This window comes from Podarcis erhardii (assembly GCF_964252035.2).
Source record: "Podarcis erhardii genome assembly, chromosome: 1".
NCBI lineage: Eukaryota > Metazoa > Chordata > Lepidosauria > Squamata > Lacertidae > Podarcis > Podarcis erhardii.
Genome location: NC_138497.1, coordinates 60,315,536 through 60,336,085, shown reverse-complemented (window position 1 = coordinate 60,336,085; position 20,550 = coordinate 60,315,536). Strand labels below are relative to the sequence as shown.

The 20,550-nt window shown below is 42.2% G+C and overlaps 1 protein-coding gene across 2 annotated transcripts; it reads left to right on the top strand.

Annotated features, from left to right (window-relative positions):
- The first annotated feature begins 290 nt into the window (after nt 1-290).
- E2F8 (E2F transcription factor 8) lies at nt 291-19,819 on the top strand. 2 transcript variants are annotated; one of them, XM_081834655.1, is made up of 14 exons: nt 291-380; nt 2,248-2,352; nt 3,500-3,760; nt 4,091-4,247; nt 5,429-5,734; nt 6,074-6,235; nt 7,726-7,863; nt 8,248-8,460; nt 9,049-9,127; nt 9,395-9,911; nt 13,487-13,705; nt 14,815-14,947; nt 16,973-17,361; nt 18,011-19,819. In XM_081834655.1, exons 2-14 carry the CDS (start codon nt 2,305-2,307, stop codon nt 18,185-18,187), a joined length of 2,799 nt encoding a protein of 932 aa, XP_081690781.1. In that variant the 5' UTR covers nt 291-380; nt 2,248-2,304; the 3' UTR covers nt 18,188-19,819. The 2 variants fall into 2 exon arrangements, with proteins under 2 accessions (XP_081690781.1, XP_081690782.1); XM_081834656.1 differs by lacking the exon at nt 291-380 and having other exon boundaries at nt 6,158-6,235.
- The last annotated feature ends 731 nt before the right edge of the window (nt 19,820-20,550 follow it).

Here is a 20,550-nt window from a genome sequence, read left to right as displayed (position 1 = left end):
CCGCGCAGCGCTCGAGATTACCCCTAAGAGAGGACGAAAGTGAGGAGGGGCGCTCACACACACACACACACAAAAATAAATAGGTGAGGGCGGGGCGGGGATTATTCAACTCGCGGGGTTGGTGGCGCCAAACGATTTAAACTGGATCAGGGGAGGTCTCCGCCCCGCTCCCACCAAGAGCCAATCAGAGGCGTCATGCGCCCGAAGGATGGGAGGAGCTTATCCCGAACGAAAGAGCGCGGGTGGAATCCCGGGGCTGGAAGGAGGGGAAGGTTGAAGTGGAGGAGGAAGGCGGGGGGTGAGTGGCTGGCAGAGAAGGAGCTGTAGCAGAAGGCAGAGGAGACCTGGGGGGCGTGCTTGAGAAAGTACCCCGCAAAAAGGTGATTTTAAATGGTGGGCGTTTTGGGGGGTGTTGACAATAAGGTTTGGGTTGTACCAGCGGGATCCTTTTTATTTATTTATTTTAAAAAGTGCTGCGTAATGGTTAAACCGTGCTTGCTGAAGTCAGTAACCTTGACGATATTAAACTCAAATCTGATTGCCTTGTACTTTGACAGATGCACCATTCTTTGGTGGTATCTGATTAAGGAGCCTCTATCCTGTGAAAGTGTGATAAGCTTTGTACATTTTTGTGGTATCTTGGGGCTCTTTGCTTCGTTTTTGCTACAACTGGCTTCTGCTTCTGTGATTTGTAACAAATAGCAATGAATTGGACCTTGGAAGTAGCACAGGGCACACTTGCCAGATTCAGTTCCTCCAACAACCATGATAGCTGCTGTACCACTGGGGAGAATATAATTGCTGCATAAATATATATATGTATATGTAAATGTATTTCAGAGAAAGTGAAATGGTGCCGTTTTCCCTTTCAACAGACACAACTATCCAATGCTGTTTCTTTTAAAGTACTGGTGCTTTATTTCATAATATCACAGGCCTGCAAGTTTAAAAAAATATATATAATTATGTATTTCACAACACAGGTGCCCCACAAAACATGTACCTTTGCTCCACAGTACTTAAAAAAAATGTCTGGGAACTGCTGGGACAGGGAAAAGAAAGCCACTCAGCTTGATAAACTAGTGGCAGTCCTTGATATGTTTTCCAGAGAAGGAAGGCTCACCTTTGAACGGGATTAGGGGGTGGGTTGTATTCTGGATGACATACACTGCAGTCATCAAAACACTAAAGATATGTGCAGACTGGCAGCCTTGGAGTCAATTTGCTGTGGCTGCAAGAAGGTGGTGATGTGCTGCCTACCATGTTGTGTAATCTGTGGTTATCCATTCTGCCAGTAAATGGTGGGAACAGCCTGCTGCACCTTGTTAAACAGATATTGACCAGTGTTTGCCAGTCTGGTGCACCCTAGATGTTTTGGGTTACAACGCCTATCTGTTCCTGCCTGAATGACAGCGGGGGCTGCTGGAAGTTGTAGTCCAAAACATCTAGGGTGCACCAGATTTGTGAAGGTTGGTACAGACCTTCCTACAACCAGTTTAGACAGAAATCTCATGTCGCAGTTTCTGATCATCAGCCTTTATTATTTTTCTTTATTGTTTTTATGTTACAATGCTGATTTGGCAACTTCACAATCACCAACTTGACTGAAGCAAGAAACCTGAAACAGGATTAAACAAAACTAGTGCTAAGCTAGACACATACTTCACCAAATTGCACCAGTCTCCTTCGTGTAAAGACATGTGACCATAGGAAGACAAATTTAGCAATCTGTGAGAATAAGACTCATGTAGACACATTCTTAACAATGGAGTTAGGAAATCTTTTTATAACCCTGCAATCCTAAGCATGCTGCCTGTGGAGTAAGTCCACCTAAACTCAGTTGGCCTTTTGAATACAGGTGTGGCACATTTGTCATCTGAATGAATGGCCAGAGTTCTCATTCTAGAGGTCTTGCACAAGTATTCCCACATCAAATTTGTTTCAGCATCTCTGGTAAAATGATGTCATCATCACCCCACCTTTCTTTCATGGAGATTAAGGTGACATACATGGCTTGCCCCCTCCCCATTTTTTCACAACAACCTGTGAGGTAGGCTAGGCTTAGAGAGTGTCCTAAGGTCACCTAGAAAGCTAACTGGCTCAGTGTGGACTTGAACTCTGTTTTCTAAATCCTAAGTCCAACACTGGTCACTATACCATCACAGACTTCCATCTACCGGTATTCTGTTTTTTGTTTTGTTAAGTGCATATACATAAACTAATTTTCCTTTTTTATTCTTCTCAAAGAATGCTGTAAAGGTTGCCCAACCAACAAAGCCCTTATTCTATTTAATTCAAACGAATATGAATAAGAGAAAAGCTTGCAGTGGCAAAATGAATGCTGAAGACAAGGTAACCTATCTCCCACTTTATCTATCGCATAGCAAGTATTGGCTAGAGGTTGCTGCTCATTGGACTGTGGCTGACAAAGCTCTAAAATAAAGTTAAGAATTGCAAATTACATATGAGCAGCTATCACTACGCTTGGCATCTTCTGTTTGTTGTTTGGTTTAACAATCTGGTTTTACTTCAGTCTTGATAAAGAACTGGACCTGAAGAATAGTTACCTTCACTAACATTCAGTCATTTTGTTCTCTGCATCTGTACAGAGACAAGTCACTTGTGACGCTATTATCGAAGGAAGTTCTGGACCCAGCAATGGGTAGAAACAAAACCCCATCAATTTAACTCATTGTATTTTATCAGCATAAAAAATGGCCACTCCTTTGACTTTGAAATTAGCTGGTCAAAAAATGTTATTCCTAACTTAAGTTTTCTTGATATAATTTTCATGTTCACTAGTTAAATGAGTCTCCTGGAAAAAGCCACTGTGAGAAGAGAATGCTGGTTTAGATAGGCACTTGATTTTATCCACAGGCCTGCTGTTATGTTCTTCAGTTATTTTTCCCCTTTTATCAGGAACTTGTTTACACTTTTTGCTTTGTTAGCAAAATAAAATAGACAATTAAACTTAATTGTGTTTTGATGCCATCCATTTTTTTGTCCCCAATGTTCAGTCATGTAGAATTGCATGATGTTGTATATTAAAACACAAGTAAATTGTACACATTATGCAAGGTAAGAGTTTGGCTGCAGCCTTCTTTTACTGCAGCATGTATTTCTGCCCTAAAGCAAAACAATCAAGACTGACCGAAATACATAGGAAGTCTTATAAAATCCCCTAGGAACTAAACAGGTGAAAGTTTTGACACATTGGTTTTCAACTGGTGGTATACTGCAGCCTGATCGAAGATGGGTCACAACTACCACCATAAAAATACATGGCAAAATGTAAAGGAATGTGTCCTTTACATGTTTGGGCTAAAGGTGGGTCCCAGGTCTGAAAACATTGCAGACTACTGTTTTGACAACTGGCACTTGATTGATTTCAACATGAAATTCGTTGGTTTATTGATTAAAAACAGCTTTGTTTTCATATTGCTTTTATGCCTGGCATTGCTGATCTTGAGTCACACAGTTTCATTTCTTTTTGGCTCAGGAAAATTGGTTTTTTGAACCACATGAAAGCACATTGAAAACTCCTCTGAAACAGGCAGCGACCTCCAATTGGCTTTTGGCAGAGAAGCCGCCTCCTGCTTCTGGCCATCTGACAACGCCACCCAAGCCTAATGAAATCTCTCCTGGAGACCCATGGACACCGACGGCTAACCTGAAAATGCTAATCAGCGCAGCTAGTCCTGAGATTAGAAATCGAGAACAGGAAAAAAGATTGTCAGACAGCAGAAATGAAATCCCTGAGGTAAAACATTTGTCTTCTTATCGCTATAAATATTATTGAGCGCTGTACTCAAAGCTTAAGTATGCACTTGAAAAGTAGCTCAGCTTTGGTTTGTTTCAGTATTTTGTGCTAGACCTCAAATCTGGAGTGTTAGTTATTTTTAGAGATTATAGTGTGTGCATAGCAGACGCTTCAGGGTAGCTCTATTATTTTGAGGCTCACCAGCTGTCACCAAGAAGGCACTTGGCATTGCGCATTGGCCAGAAATGCTGTTACTAAATCTGTCGAATCTTAATATTTTTCGTGTAAGGCGTTACCAATTGGTGTTTCTGCATTGTTTTCTTTCCGCAGGACCATTTGTCAGGAGACGAATATGAAAAATCTCAACCCAGCCGTAAAGAGAAAAGTCTAGGGTTGCTTTGTCACAAATTTTTAGCTCGCTATCCTAGTTATCCCGACATCTCTAAGAACAATGAAATTTGCCTTGATGAAGTAGCAGAAGACCTTAGTAAGTTTGGGACTAAGATCCGGTGTTTATTACTGGAAAAAGCAAAACTCACTTCACGCCGTTCAAAATGATAAGCGATTGATTAGAGTCTTGGTAATTCTTATAAACAACTTTATAATGTGGTTCAGTATCCTTATTAATAGCTGTCAACATTTCCCTTTTTTAAGGGAAATTCCCTTATTCCGAATAGGATTCCTCGCAAGAAAAGGGAAAAGTTGACAGCTATGATCCTTATACTCTCACTGTAGCTGATACTAATAGGTTATTACATTAATAACTACAGTTTTTATTTATTTACTAAATTTATATACTGTCCTTCATCCAAAGATCAAAGGGCAGATTTTATACTGTATTTTGACAAGACACATAACATGATACCCTCCCCACCCACCCCAAATACCCCCAGCACATTTTAAAAGCCACAGATTGTTTAAGCAGCCCAAGGCCTGGGAGAAGGAAAATGTTTTTGCCTGGCACCTAAAGATATATAACGAAGGTGCCAGGCGAGCCTCCCTGGGGAAAGCATTCCACAACTGGGGAGCCACTGCAGAAAAAGCCCATTCTTGTGTTGCTTCCCTCTGGACCTCTCATGGAGAGGGCTTACGGAGAAGGGCCTCAGATGATGAGTGCAAGGTCTGGGTTGGTTCATATGGAGAAAGGCGGTCCTTGAGGCATTGCGGTCCTGAGCCATTCAAGGCTTTATAGGTCAAAACCAACACTTTGAATTGGGCCTGGAAAGTAATTGGCAGTCAGTCCAGGGCTGGTGTTATATGCCCAAACCATTTTGCCCCAGTGAGCAACCTGGCCATTGAATTCTGCACTGACTGAAGTTTCCAAACTGTCTTCAGAGGCAGTCCCATATATTGCAGTAATCTAACCTAGAGGTTACAAGGGCATAGAAAACAGAAATTAGGCTATCCCTGCCCAGATATGGAGGCAGCTGGGCTGCCAGCTGAAGGTCATACAGATCCTTACAGCCTCCTTGCAGCAACCAGGAATTTGGAACAGGGGCATGTTATAGCGAGGCAGACTATGTGGAAAGAGCATAGTCTTCAGTTTTCCAGTCTTCCAGTTTTCATGGGGAATGAAGATATAATCATGAGGGTCTACCCACCTTCCAGAATGTGGCAGGATTAAAAAGCAGGTGGAAAATAAATTTTTTAAAATTGCCTTTCTTACAGATGTTGAACGCAGGCGCATCTACGACATAATGAATGTACTAGAAAGTCTACACATGGTGAGTCGACTTGCCAAAAACAGGTATTCTTGGCATGGGCGCCATAATCTTAAGAAAACGCTACAGATTTTGAAAAAAGTGGCTGAGGAGAACAACTATAGTCAGCAAGTTGAGCTGATTAAAAGAAGACAATATGAAGAAGAGCCTGAAGGGGATGACCAGAAGATTCAGTTGATGGCAAAGCACGTTAGGCCAAATGACCATACAGACATCTGCTTTGTGGAACTTCCTGGGATGGAGTTTCGAGCAGGTACATCTTTGCTTTTTAGTTTTGGCATGCCAGTATCTTCTACGATTTGAATTTGGTTGGTTCCAAATGCTTGCATCTGGGGCAATGTTTAATTAATTAGTTGGATTAATTTGTTTTTAACTCTCCTTATGATTGGCTTGTATAGTACCCTGAAAGGGCAGCAAATCATTTTTTCTTTAGAAAGACAGCATATAAATCCTTTAAATAAACAAATTGAATCTCCATGGAAACATTTATTGGGGGGAGTGGGTGAACCCGAAGCCTAGGCGAGTTAGGAACAATGATTTCAAAGCTCTCATGACTTGGATTATATTCTGCCATGGTTATCTCTCCGTACAGCTTCAGTAAACAGTCGTAAAGACAAGTCTTTACGGGTGATGAGTCAGAAATTTGTGATGCTGTTTCTTGTTTCAACCCCCCAAGTTGTGAATCTTGAAGTCGCTGCTAAAATATTGATTGGCGAAGACCATGTTGAGTATTTGGATAAAAGCAAGTTTAAAAGTAAGTGGCAGAAATGGCTATTTCCATATCTTCTCTATACTGTCCTTGGCCTAAGTGTCTTAATTTTTACATATTTAAATACTTTTTCCTGTAGCCCATCAATACAGTGGTACCTCAGGTTACATACGCTTCAGGTTACAGACTCCGCTAACCCAAAAATAGTACCTCGGGTTAAGAACTTTGCTTCAGGATGAGAACAGAAATCGTGCTCCGGCGGCGTGGCAGCAGCAGGAGGCCCCATTAGCTAAAGTGGTGCTTCAGGTTAAGAACAGTTTCAGGTTAAGAGCGGACCTCCGGAATGAATTAAGTACTTAACCCGAGGTACCACTGTACAAGACTAAAAATATGAAAAAATTATGATAGCATACTGAGAATGTAGGTGTTTTGCAACTTAGTATGCCCTTAGTACAAGTGTTCCCAGATGGGTTTAGATGTTAGCTCTTAATGGCCAGGTTTGGCCTAGTGTTGGCCCATGAAACTGATTTATTAGAATAAACTCAAATAATGTGTCCCCATGTTCCCTCCCCTTTGCTCATCTTTGAAGATATAATGATTTCTTAAATCACAGTTTCCTATGATGTCCATACTGGGAGGCTGTGGTTTAAGAACCAGGGTATCTAACAAGCCAGGCACACAAAAGTAGGATTGAATGCACAAGCACACACCTTCTTTCGGTTCAGTAAACTGGTTGATTGGAGCTAGATAGTGACTCCTGAACCAGACCAATATATGATGTTGGCCTCCTCATAATTCGTGGACAGGCTGTCATTGCTTAACTGGCTAAGCAAGTCATGAATGAGCCCAGCCTCCTCTACCTGCTCCTATCCTCCTGCACAGCCAGGAAGAATTTGGGAGCCTTCACTTCCACTCGGTTAACTGCAGTTTGTTGTGTTATACAAACTGATAAGCAGTGCCTTATATCAACTATGGTTAGTTTGAAACAGGAATGTGTAACATTGGCAAATGGTCCAAAACTAGAGGGCCACAGGTTCCTCATCTCTTGTTTGAAACAAGCCAATGGCCTGCAGCGGTTTAACCATAGCTACAGTTCTGTGTTCAGATGAGACAGCAAACTGCAGCTAAGTTAAAGCTTGTGGATGTGGGAAAGATTACTCTTTTCTCATCCAGCCTCCATCTAACAAAGCAAGGTGTCTGTTGAGAATGTTCTTCAGTGGGGACACAGTTCTTTGGACTCCTACCAAATTTAATTTTCCACAGTTTCCTAAACCCCACCCTTTTGTCATCCACACAGAAGCTCATTTAAAAATATTGAGCATATGGCTTGACCAAGGGACCAAAATTTAACTATTTGTGTTCTCCAGTCTTGTGGATCCTTGGAACATAAATGACCCTCTTGCTTTTGTTTTGTGTGTTTAAAGCACCATTTGGACTAATAGGAGAAGAAGGCTGATGTTTTCATAGTACTGAACCTCTGCTTAATGGTGATGTAGTAGTACTGCATTTTCATTAGTCTTTTAAACTTATTTCAGCTAAAATTCGAAGGCTGTATGATATTGCCAATGTTCTCAGTAGCCTTGAGCTGATCAGGAAGGTTCACGTTACAGAAGAGAAAGGTCGCAAACCAGCATTTAAATGGACAGGACCAGATGTTTTTTCAGAGATTCTGGGTAGGTGGATTATTACTTCTGTACTCTAGAATTGCAGGCTATTCCCCATTTCTACAGGGGTTTTGTTCCAGGTCAAAGCATGCATTGGCAGAATGTGCGTAAGTGTGCCCCGTTATGCCACTATTCCTGCCTCTTCCGGGGTCCGAAAGGACCCGCATGTCGGTGGTTACATGTCAGTGGTTGGATGTCAATTGGACTCACCTAAAATGGCCGCCACCTGTCATTGTAAAGGTGAAGCTTTCTTATCCACTGCTCCTTGCTGCTACCAACCAAAGAAGGCTTTTTGTGAAAGGCATTTTTCACTTATATGTAGATGTGATCATTTCCCAATAGTTCTGCCAAAACAAAGGCTTAATAACAGTTTTGTGCGCGATTGATTTATAGCTGCGCAGCCTGTATCTACACCAACTCCAATTGCTTCATCTCATCCTGCGGAAGGGAAGTCTTCCAAAGAGCATTGTTCCAAGAACCTCTTCCCTACGAGAAGCAAGCAAGGCTTCATACGGCACCCATCTTTAATGAAATTGGCAAAGGGTGCGCAAAGCAATCAGAGGAAAATCAGATCTGCTCCAAGCAGCCCCGTCAAGAAAAATGCAAGTACGTAGTTGAAATTTAAACTCTATTCAGTGTCATTCCGGAGATGCTATTGAAATGTTGAATGGTTCTGCTTAATGCCTTAGCGCAGAAAAACAAACAAACCCCAGTATATCTTGCAATCTCTTGAGTTGTCGGCTCCTGAGCAGCCTTACTAAGTTTGGCTAGACTTATACAAAGTGGAAGCTATGTGCTATACTCAGGTTGGAAAGACTAATGGTGTTAGGCGCAGTCACAGGTTCCATTTTGAAGCTTTGAAGTGTAGTAGGCTCCATCCATGGCATTTCCAGCTGATGACTTTGAGTAGCAAGGTGCTGAAAAACCTTGAGTCCTTGGAGATGCTGTGTCAGATCAAAATGCTCTTAATATGACAGCTTCATGTAATCCTATGGACTTGTCCCACTGTGTCAATGGCTGTGTGGGTGGCCAAATCCAGGCCACAAGACTAACCATATACAACACCTTATGAGCAGTATCATAAGGTGTTGTCCTTCCAGTGACAGACTCTGGAAGGCCATGAATTGCTCATCCTCAAGCTATGCAAACAGTACGGTTTTAGTGAAATCTCTTTATTTATCTCTTCTCCCAAAGGTCAAATTCCACCAAGCTTTCCAAGCAAGATGGCTCAACTTGCAACAATATGCAAACAGCAGCTGGATGAACAGTCAAGGTATGTTCGTAAAAGAAGGGATGCGTACAAAGCCTGCCTATTGAAAGCAAAATTTCCCAGCTAGGTGAAACCTCCAGCAGCATATCACACTTACTAACACTACTCCTCAACAACAGGACAAAAATTAACATATTTGGTGTAAGAAGAGCATGACTTAATGTTTGGCAGTGCTTTCTTTTCTAAATAAGAGGAGCCAATTCTACTTTATTGCTTTGGCGGAGCCATTTTGGATGCAAGGATTTTAATGCTGTGGATTTATTTTCTTAGGGATTTCAAGAAGAGAAAAATGAAATTGGAACATTCTACTTTGCCATCCCCTCTAGGTCTGCCACCCAAAACTCGTTTGAAGCCTAAACCATTCTTGTTACCATCTCAGACTGAGATCCTACCTCTGATCCACAACTCGGTACCTCCAGCAGTGCTACCTCTCCATTCCAATGTGCCCTATGCATTATATCTTCACCCTTCCCAAACACAGCTAGTGACAGCGTACAATCCAAGTTTCACGGTGCGGCCTGTCCGCTGTGCTAATGTGGCTGGAAGTAAGTCTCCCACGGAGCCCAGTTCCCAAGTAGCCCCCGGTAAAATATTTATTGAAGACAGTGGCCGCAATGGAGAAGGAAGTGCTTCCTGTGATGAAGACCAGGACCTCTGGCTGGCGAAGGAGCAAGAAGGTACAAAGGATGACGTGGTGCCTGAGAGACGTTTTAAGAGACGTAGAATGGAGGGCAGTCCACTGAAAAAATGTGCGAGTGAAGAAGCGGCACTGCATGATGTGTTACTGGTAAGCTGTATTAAAGTGCACACTCTTTCCAAATACTAAATGGGCAGCTGAGGCATGAAATTAGGGCTCTCTAATTGGTCTCTGTGGGAAATCAATTCAACAGTTAAGGGTTCCTGTGCGTCAGGTTCATACACAGGGCCTACCTTCAGCAGTGGCAGCGGCAGCTTTTTCAAATCTCAGCTGTGCCACAGGTAGCCACACTATCAGTAGAGCTCCCCTTCTGACCGCCTGACCTCCACTCTCTTTCTACACAAAGCCTTAGGAGCAGAGAAAGAAAACAGCTTAAGAAATACAGTAGTTTTATTTTTTAAAACAACAACAGCTGACTTTTGCCAAAAAGGCTTAACAACCTTTGGCAAAGCTAAGGCAAACTCAACAACTTTGGCCCAACAACTTTTGTGTCTGGATTTTCACTTTTTGAAATATGGCAACCCTAACCTTATGGAGGAGGCCATCTGCTCAGGCTCCCTTTTAACTTCCAGGTAGCTTTGCTTTTGTGGTATTGGAGCATCCAGTTACTCCCCATATAGAAGGACAGCAGTTACCCAGCCTCAGAAGAAGCTGTCTTGTGTTTTTGCATGAGTTACAGCTCTGGGCAGCACTTCTTTCCAGCAGGAACTCACCAGAACTCAGTTCCAGTACCTCTCAGGTGGGTGCCATTGCCATTCTAAGAGAACAAGGGAGACGTTTGTGGTGAGCACCTCTTTTTCTAGAAAAAGAGCACTGGCTCTGGGCCTGCCTCCTTCCAACTGCCAGGTATATTCAGAACTGCTGCCAAACACACTAACACGATGTAGCATCTTCTCCTTCCGGGGGAGGGCGCGTGGAGAGGAAATTCATACTTCTTTCACCCTTTACAGATAATGGGCTAAAGTATGCTTTGGGAATTTGTGCCCTAGATGCTGCAAAACGGTGGGACACATATTACAGAGTGCACTAAGTTTTGGAGCAAGCCTGTTATTTTCTACCTGACAAATCAGTAATTGCAGATTATCAGTTGTTGCAAAAACTGCCCTCCTTAGCGGCTGGCTTGCTAAATGCAGAGCTCTTGTGACCCATATATTGAGCTGCTCTTTTTTAATAAGAAGTTGATCCAAAGGTGTGTGTCCAGAAGTCTTCAGTCATTGAGATGGAACATCAGTGAGTACAAAGCAATACACAAGTAGATCACATTCCTCAGTTGAAATGAATGCAGAAGGCATTAAGAGTGGAAGAAATCCTTTTTAAAACTGGGGCATCTGCCCACAGAACCAGCTACTGCATTAGGATTGTTTCCTATTTTCCTAGCCCTGATCAAATGTTCTGGAAACAATATCAAATGTATTTACTGTGTGCACTTTGATGATAAAACAAAGTACTGTACTAGAATATGCTTGTACTTCTCTCTTTTCCTTTTGCACTTTAGTCAGGTTCATCAGCTATTCCCTATTCCTTTTCCCACTCCTTGAGTTTCTTGGACCAAGCTAGTTCTGCCTTTTCTGCTGTTGATTAAATTTCATAACTTATTTTTACTTTCCCTCTGTCTTGTTACTTTTACTGATTTTAAGCTTGGGATTCTTCTGTATTATTGGTGCTTGGTGGCAGTAGCCAGGATTTTTATACTAATTTTGTGGGGGGAGGGTGTTGGTGAGGTCTAGAACAGGGGGTTGCTGTGGGCAGGATTGGCAAGTAATGTGAGGGGGGTAGAAGACTCCTTAGTAACAAATAAGTGACAACATGACTAAAGAAAGATGAAATAGACCTCTGTTAGGAAGGGTTACATAAGGATGACACCTTTTGGAGACACACATTTCACCAGCTTTGCTAAGGTAAAGAATATTTGAATCTGACTAGTGTCTTGTGTGTGTAGAGATCTGGGAATTTCAATAGCCCCAATCAGTTGCTTTTTATAGCTATGTTTTCAAGGCACCGTGTTTCCCATTTATTTGTTTTTTTACTCTGTACTGTATTCCTGTTTTTCTGAGTGATGACAGCCAGTTGCTTGTTTCAAAGAATCTGGTTTGATATAGATACAGAATTCTGGGAACTGGATATCTCTCGGTTGTGCTTTGAGCTGCTTTTCCAGGAGTGCAATAGAGGGTGGGCAAAGTCCAGCCTCAAGTTGGGAGAAGGGAAAAATAGGAATTGTGTTGGAGGATGGAGTTGACATGCAGAATGCGGGAGAAGAAGGAGAACAAGAAGGAAGAAGCACCTTTAATATTACTCATTCAGAGATATGCTCTGTGTGTGTGTGTGTGTGTGTGTGTGTGTGTGTGTGTTTGCGTGCACACACCTCCCTATTCTAGATGGGGTTTCATTCACTCTGAAAGAATAGATTGGGGGCTGCTCCCCGATCCAACTTTGTCACTGGAAGCTTAGGTAGCCTTGTTGGGGAGGGGTATATATTACCATGTACATCCAATATGCCAATGACAGTGATTCTTGGACAGGAATAGTCTTGCCATAGTGAACCATGCCTTAGTAGCCTCAATACTCAGTTATTGCAATGTGTTTTATGTAGGGCTGCACTTGGGCCTAGTCTGGAGGCTTCACCTGTTACAGAACGCTCTGACTGTAGTGCCGTTGGGGAGAGATTATCACCAGCGTACAACTCTGGTAGCACTGGCTGCCTGCATGCTCCAAGGCCAGGCTCCAGGCTTGCAAGGCCCTTATCAACTTGGCTCTCAAGGACCACCTGATTCATTATATCCCTGCCCAATCACTGAAGTCTGAAGGGGAGTCACTTGTTAGTGGTCTCCCATGGCTTGTATACACCAGAAGTCGCACATTCAGCATTGTGGGCCCAATTGTATGGGACTCCCTTCCAGTTGAGGTCAAACAGTGCCTGCCCTTTGGTTGAACTTCCTGTTAGAATTCAGGCTCGGTCAGAGGTATGTGCCTATCTCTCCAGGCACCGGCTGAATTCTTTTGACCTCCCTCCGGCGACTCCCGGCAGGAAAAACACACGAGGTCCGTTCCGGCGATTTTCCTCAGGCTGTGAGAAAAACACACCAACTGCTTCTCCTCCTTCTCCTCTCCAGCATATCCCCAGGGAGGGGAATCAGACTCAGACAGAAATGTATCTACATTGCTTTTATTCCTGTCTTTAGCAGTCATACAGTCAAAGATGTCTGCTCTCTTCAACTAACAGAGAGAAACTCCAAACTCCACCCATGTACATCCTGTACAGGTCATATGACACACACACTGAGCTAACATCCGGTGCTCAATAAGGAGAATGGACTGCCCCTTTGTTTCCATGGCAACAGTCACATACATCCTGTCTGGCTTTGCAGCCACAAGCAGCTGACTGAGCTGCTAGAGCCTTTGCTTGCTGCAGCATTGCTGCTTTAGAATAACACTTCCATCACCTACTGAAATTTTTGTTTATTCCAAAAGGCATTTTAACTGAATTCTGATATTATACTTTTAACTGGTTTGTTGTTGCTGTACTGAGTTACTTGTAAACTGCTTAGGGACTATTGTAATTAAGCAGTATATAAATTGTTGAAATAAATAAATAATATCCGTGTGTGTGTATCCCCCTCTAAATTAGCCTTTGGTTATTTTGCATTTCCCCCACCCCCCCACCCCAGGGAGTATCTGTTGAAAGCAAAAAATCTCGATGTCCCATAGCTTCGCATCTTGACCAGGAAACCTTAACTTCATCAGCTGTGAAACAAAGTAAATCTGAAAAAACAGATCAACACTTGGAGGGTCAACCTAAGCAGCAGAGGCAAGGGGAATTTTTGGAACCCGACAGCGTCACCACAATGCAGGAGATGCCCGCAACATTTGCAATCGCTACACACAAGGTATACTTCCCCTTAAGCACATTTGTCCCATATCTTTGCTCTTCTGAAAGGAGCACTGAATGTCTTAAAGTAGGCATTTTATGCTCCATCTTTACAGAAAAAGAAAGAAAATTAGATCACATTCAGGACCAATGTAGCATCTGATAGATAGCTTCAGCGCATGGACATTTTCCCCTTTTTCCTTTTATATTTTAATTAAGGACTGCTGCTGGAATTTACTGTATTGCATTTCATACAGACCCTCGCTATTTGGACAAAGCACATGTTTTGTGTGATCCGTGGGCAGAATTGTAGAATGCAATAATGGACATGTCATACTATCCAGCAACATATTAAAATTATCCTTTATAAGACCTCAGGATGAAAAGTAATGGTCTTTTAAAATATTTTATCATTTAAAAGAAATTTTAAGAGATCAGAATGAAAAAGAATCAGGCATTCTGCATGCTTGTAGAGCACAAACACAGTTGCATTTTTCTTAAAAGTTGAATGTTGTATTTATCTCCACCCACCCCAAATATGTTTAATTTTCATCATTATTGATGGATGCCTTTTGCTTCATATATGAGGTCTTCATTTTTAATGCGGCGTGGAAAAAGAGGAAGAAGGAAAACATAGTGTGGCATGAATTGAACGTGAGGTGGTCCAAAATTGCATCACAGGTGGTGGTTTACAATCTTCTCCCTCCTACAAAGTTATTATTATCCATTGCAATATTGGACAAGTGCAATATCAAACTTGGGTTCCAAATATTGGGCTACAACTCCTATCTTAGCCAGTAAATGGTCCAGGACGATGGGAATTGTAGTCCAACCTCATCATTTGGAGATCCAATGTTGAAGAACCCACCCATGGGTAACAGTTGCTTTGTGGAGAGGGGTGGTTTTCCATCTTAGAAATGACATGGCTAAGTTCTCTTACTGTTTTACTTCAGTCACAGTGGCTTCTTTAATTGTTAAGACATCAAGAGATCCAGTCATTGTTCTGCCATGTCATATCTATTTTGGCCCTTTCTTGTTTAGGAACAGTGCAGTACCTGGGCTAAATCTATGAAATTTGTGTTGATTATTGTTGTGAATATAAACAGTACATTTCCCCTTGTTCTTTAGACTTGGTTTCCTTCAGGATACCTTATACCTCTTCCTCACTGTACCAAGCTTGGTAATGAGACCATTTTTTCTAAAAAGGAGAAAGCTGAGATGTGTGCAGCAGAACAGAAGTCTTATAGTTCTCCTATTGCTGGTGTGTATTCATTAACTGTGCCTCTAAAGTATTCCAGACTTGTTTATATCTGATGACTCCTGTCAGCTATTGATGAAGGACTTTAGGTGGGAAATTTAACTACAGTGGTGCCTCGCAAGACGAAATTAATTTGTTCCACAAGTTTTTTCTTCTTGCGAGTTTTTCGTCTTGCGAAGCACGGTTTCCCATAGGAATGCATTGAAAATCAATTAATGCGTTCCTAGGGAGACCGCCTTCAGACCAGGTCCGGGGACAGTCTGTCCCCGGACCTCTTCTGAAGGCTGGCGGGGGGGGGGGAAGGACTTTTCTCCCCACCGCCAGCCTTCAGAACAGCCTTCTGAAGGCTGGTGGTGGGAAGAAAAGCCCTTCTCCCGCCGCCAGCCTTCAGAAGAGTTCCTGCAGGGCTGCCTAGGCTGCGGATAGCAGCCTGCTGCCCGGTGCGAGGGACGCTCTGAAGCAGAGCGCCCCTCGCGCAGGGCAGACATTCGCAGCTTGGGGAGCCCTGCAGGACTTCCCCGCAGGGCTCTCCAAGCTGCGGATAGCAGCCTGCTGCCCCGCGTGAGGGGCGCTCTTAAGCAGAGCGCCCCTCGCGCGGGGCAGACATTCAAAGCTTGGGGAGCCCTGCGGGGAACTCTTTTGAAGGCTGGAGGCGGGAGAAGGGCTTTTCTTCCCACCGCCAGCCTTCAGAAAAGCCTTCTGAATGTTGGCGGTGGGGAGGAAGACCTTCCTCCCACCGCAAGTCTTCAAGACAGGTCCGGGAACAGAGGAGAAGCGCTGCGTGCCTTCCCCTCTGTTCCCGGACCTGTCCTGAAGGCTTGCGGCGGGAGGAGGGCTTTCCTCCCCACCGCCAACATTCAGAATGCTGTTCTGAATGTTGGCGGTGGGGAGGAAAAACCCTCCTCCCACCGCAAGCCCCGGGAAGAGAGGAGAAGCTGCGCGCCTTCCCCTCTGTTCCCGGACCTGTCCTGAAGGCTTGCGGTGGGAGGTCCGGGAACAGAGGAGAAGGCACAGTGCTTCTCCTCTCTTCCCGGGGCTTGCAGTGGGAGGAGGGTTTTTCCTCCCCACCGCCAACATTCAGCGCTTCTCCTCTGTTCCCGGGGCTTGCAGTGGGAGGAGGGTTCCCCGCTGTCCCCGGAGATTTCCCTATGGGCTTTCGTCTTGCGAAGCAAGCCCATAGGGAAATTCGTCTTGCGAAGCCGCTAAAAAATCGGAAAACCCTTTCGTCTTGCGGGTTTTTCGTTTAGCGAGGCATTCGTCTTGCGGGGCACCACTGTACAGCTATTGCATGCCTGAGGCCTGTGCCCTCCTCATTCAGCTTTTGCAATGGTGGCTTGTTCCACATGGTTCCACCTTCTGTGATCTGAAGAAGATGGATTTAATCGGTTCAATACAATATGTATTAACAGTTCTGAACTCATTTACAGAGGGCTTACAAAACTACAAATAAAAGCTAACATTTTTGTTATCCATTTAACAATTCATTAAATAAATGAATTGCCTCCTATAGTTCTCATTTCCTTCAAGCACTTCTTTTTGTTTATTTCATAAAATTGATATGCCGCTGGATTGTTTTTGTTTAAAAACAACAACCTCAAAGCAGTTTACAAAGTGAATAAAACAATAAAATCAGTAACAATCCATAAAAACAATGCAGTAAATCATTCGAAACATAAAATAAACAATAAAGGAAAAAAACAATTAAAACAAACACCCACATTCTACACATGTTCCATGTTCTGATCTTGAGGGGTGGTTGTTTTTTCAGTTATTGAATGTATTTAAACCAATGTTCTAGGGGAGTCATTTTGTTGTTGCAGGACCTTTTCAGAGTTTCTTATAATGTGATAGTTTGTGCATTAATATTCTATGCCAAGGCTTAATTTCATTCATCTGAAGCCTGCTGTGACCAAGCTTCTGGTGTTTGGCTAGACTTGGTGTCCACGCCTGCCAAACATTGGCCTGTGCTCCTTGACGCAGAAGTATTGTCATTTGTGACGTTTTTTTTTTTCTTTCTCCTTCTCATAGGTGGTATTCCAGTGACGTCTGAATTTACTGCCGTTAATTTCCCTGCTTTTCATATAGCACCTGTGAATCTAAAGCTACCCGCATCATCTGTAGCTACTGTCCCCGTGGTGAATGGCACTGCTGTGCCTTCAGACCAGGCTGACTCGATCCAAGCCCCAAGCGCTTCAGTTATGAACTTTACACTACAACACTTGGGACTGATTCCAGCCAATCTACAAATGTCTGCAAATCAAGTACTTAGATCTGGCCCAGTTTGTCAAGGAGCAGAACATGCTAGTTTGGTTTCAAAAAGTGTAGGCTTCAAACAGGAGAAAGCAATGCAGAATGTTTTACCACTGTACGGTGATGAGTTAAATGGTAAATCAGTTTCAGCAGCTTCTTTACAGCAGGTAAGAGAGCTTTTAAATAATAGTCTGTTTCAAATAAGACTGATGGGTTATTAACACATATTCTTGCCAGAGTGTACAGTCGCTCATAAGCAATGGGGCATTTTACATGATTTGGTAACAGGAGCAAGCCAGCAGGAAACCACACCCAGCAATTTGGAGTTAACTTTATTAGCAACAACAGGATCTGCAAGACATGAACAGCTTTGGATACAGATGTCGGAAAAGTGGGTTTTCAGTAGCAATAGGATGTTTTATCTTTGCATACCAGTGCTTGTATAAATTTACTTGGTTGAAACTGTTAAAAATGCAGACTCTGCTAAAAGAGCAGTACCATTGTATGAAAGGGCTAGAAAATTACAGAAGGGATGCCTAATACAACATTGTGAAATTGGCTGTTATATTGGCAACCCTCTCCATATTTACAAATATTTACCAGTGGGCCAAAAGCATTAATAGAGCATGCTGAGAGAGGATAATTAGTAAGACTTACCAACAGTGTCCTTTTCACCTGCTTCTTGTTTCCTTCTCTGTTGTTCCTGTTTCTTCTGCTTAGTTACAGTGTTAGAAAGCCCCAAACAGGGTTCCAAAATACATTTTAGTTGTTTCAGTCTCATCACTTGCAAATAATTTAGTTTTCTCTTCCATTCAGGCCACTGTTCCTGTTACGTCCAGCATTCTGGATAATTGCCATGACTTCCAAGCATCATGCGAGTCAGCTGTAGTTCCTGAGTTTTGTTCATCCTTTCATGAATCAGATAGAATATCTCAAGCAACACTGGCAAATCCACAAAGAGAACATGGTGTTTCAACAGAAGATAAATTTTGAGTTGGTATAAAATATTGTTGAACTCTTCCCCCAAACAGATATGATTGAAACACTTATTTCTGGTATTATAAATGTGTACTCTGGAAATAATGTCTGACTTCATAGTTGTGTGGAATAAGAAAGCTCTTGTTCGTTATTTGTATAGAAACATACTAAATATGTACTGGCACTTTGCAAGTACCAAACATGTAATATATTGTATTTTTTAAAAAAACTATTAAGGAGGCTCTTGTTACTTAAGTTTACATAACATTTTGATTTTGTGTGTTCTTTAATACTGTTGCAAAGTTTTAAAATCTTAATCACGTCTGTGTAAATTTTAAGGTTTATTTAAGGGATTAATCAATTTCTTCAGATTAAATTTTGTGTCAGTTTTCTAACTTTTATACTTGTGGGTTGTTTCTTGGCATTGAAACAAAATGAACATGCACAGAAAGAGCGTGAAGAAAAACGTGCCATATGTATATCAGGAAAAGTATGGATAAGGATAAAATGCTGCATAGTGCCTTAAAATGGACTGGAGTGCGTGAGGATTAGACCAAAGGGTCCATTTCTCCAAGCTCTCCAACTGAGGTGGCCTCCCAGCAGGTGCTGTCAATGGAGTCACAAAAGTGTCGCCAACCAATCCTTTCACCTGCTAAACATGGTTGTATCCATGCTTACAGGGGTCAGCAGAAAACCCCAAAATGATGTTCGGAGGGTAGGACTGAGCCAGGCCAGGACCCACTGGATCTGAAACTGCCCTCAGTTTTCGTATGATGGCATTGGGTCCAATTACTGCCCTAGCCTGGAGTTGTCACAGTGATGAAGCCCGATCGTTCGTCCCCTACTTTCTGTCATGGCTGTAGATGCAGCAAAGTAAGTGTGTGTGTGTGTGTGTGTGTGTGTGTGTGTGTGTGTAAAAGCTTAGGATTGTGCCCCTAAATCTGACTAAAACCTTGCCAAGGTTCAAAATCATGCAACCTGGTATGTGGATGCCATTTGGAAATGGCTGCAAAGACTTGCTGCCACCTGTCTGTTTGGGTTGTAGCCAGAACAACTTGGTTTTTACTAGCTTCTCGAGCACATAGCTCATGCCCTTTCCCCCCATCTGTTGAATGTTGTCTTAATATATAAATTGAGTAATAGATAGCATCTAATAAAAGCAAATGGAATCTATGGCACAGATGCAAGAAACTGAAATCTCTTCACCCCAACAGCTGAGATTTTTCTGTATAGAAAAATGTCATGTTTGAAATCACTTTGACCTAAGTACTTTTTACTATAATTTTATGCCTACTATTAATAGTGTGAGCATATTACACCCCAATCCTAAAGTTAGTTATCTAGAAAAGGAAGCTGTATTGCTATTTGTAAATAAGTTTGTTTAGGGGCATTGCATCAGAGTTGATATAAAGCACTACAAAAATATGAATGGAAGTACTACAACGGGCCTTGTATCAAATCACATTTATTATCATTTTTCAGTATTTATAACATTAAACCAGCAAAAAACAAGCTAGATTTTGAAAAGAATAATTAATATCTGAACAAAATAGTGAGTCAAGGTGACAAAGGCCTGGGACAAAATCATAATCTTCCTGTACTTTATCACCCTGTACACTCAGTGTTCAATAAAATATTGGCTTATCAGTTTATACTTTTGCAGTTTCTGCCGCTGATAGTTGAAAAACCTCACCATTCTTTCAGAATGAAAGAATGATCTCAGGTTAAAAGCAATCTCAAGCCTACTCTGATTTATACTTAGTTCTAAGGTCCTGGGACCTTAAAGGTAGGTAAGAAATTGAATTAATGAGGAGGAGGAGGCAATAATTATGCCAACCAAATTAGCCATCTAAACTTATTGCCTTCCACGCTATAGATCATTAGTCTGTCAAATATTTTGTCTACAGAATCTCCATTGTTTTATTCATTTGAAAACTGCATTTTTATCTTGCCCTCTACTCACTTCTTAACCCCTGCAGGTTCTCTTTTGATACATTTTTATATGAAGGAATGACTTAGAAGAATGAACTACTGTACACCAATTTATGTTTTGTATAGGAAAAAAATATGTACTCTTCTGTTTGCTATTAAGCCACTGCAAGATCAAGGCTTCCTGGCTCTGCTTCTGAAATAATAACAACTTCTCTAAAACTTCCTCTTTTGTTTCTTCTTTTTAATTTCTTGGAGGTTCTCTGGTTCACGTTTACAACATGACAACCTTTCTGTTATTTCTTTCCTATTTGTATCTCTTAATACCATCAGTGATCTGCTTATCAGACTTGCTGTGCTTTTCCGCCAGCCTGACTTAAAATACAGTATGACCTGATTACCTCATTCACTTGCCTGCCTTGGGAAGCTCTCTTTGATCTTGGGTCTGA

What these genes read in the sequence shown, in the direction of transcription:
- E2F8 (XM_081834655.1), top strand. Translation starts at nt 2,305, where the DNA reads ATGAATAAGAGAAAAGCTTGCAGTGGCAAAATGAATGCTGAAGACAAG. An exon ending in GGATAAAAGCAAGTTTAAAA is followed by an intron (nt 6,236 to 7,725) that starts GTAAGTGGCAGA and finishes AACTTATTTCAG; the next exon opens with CTAAAATTCGAAGGCTGTAT. An exon ending in CACTGCATGATGTGTTACTG is followed by an intron (nt 9,912 to 13,486) that starts GTAAGCTGTATT and finishes CCCCCACCCCAG; the next exon opens with GGAGTATCTGTTGAAAGCAA.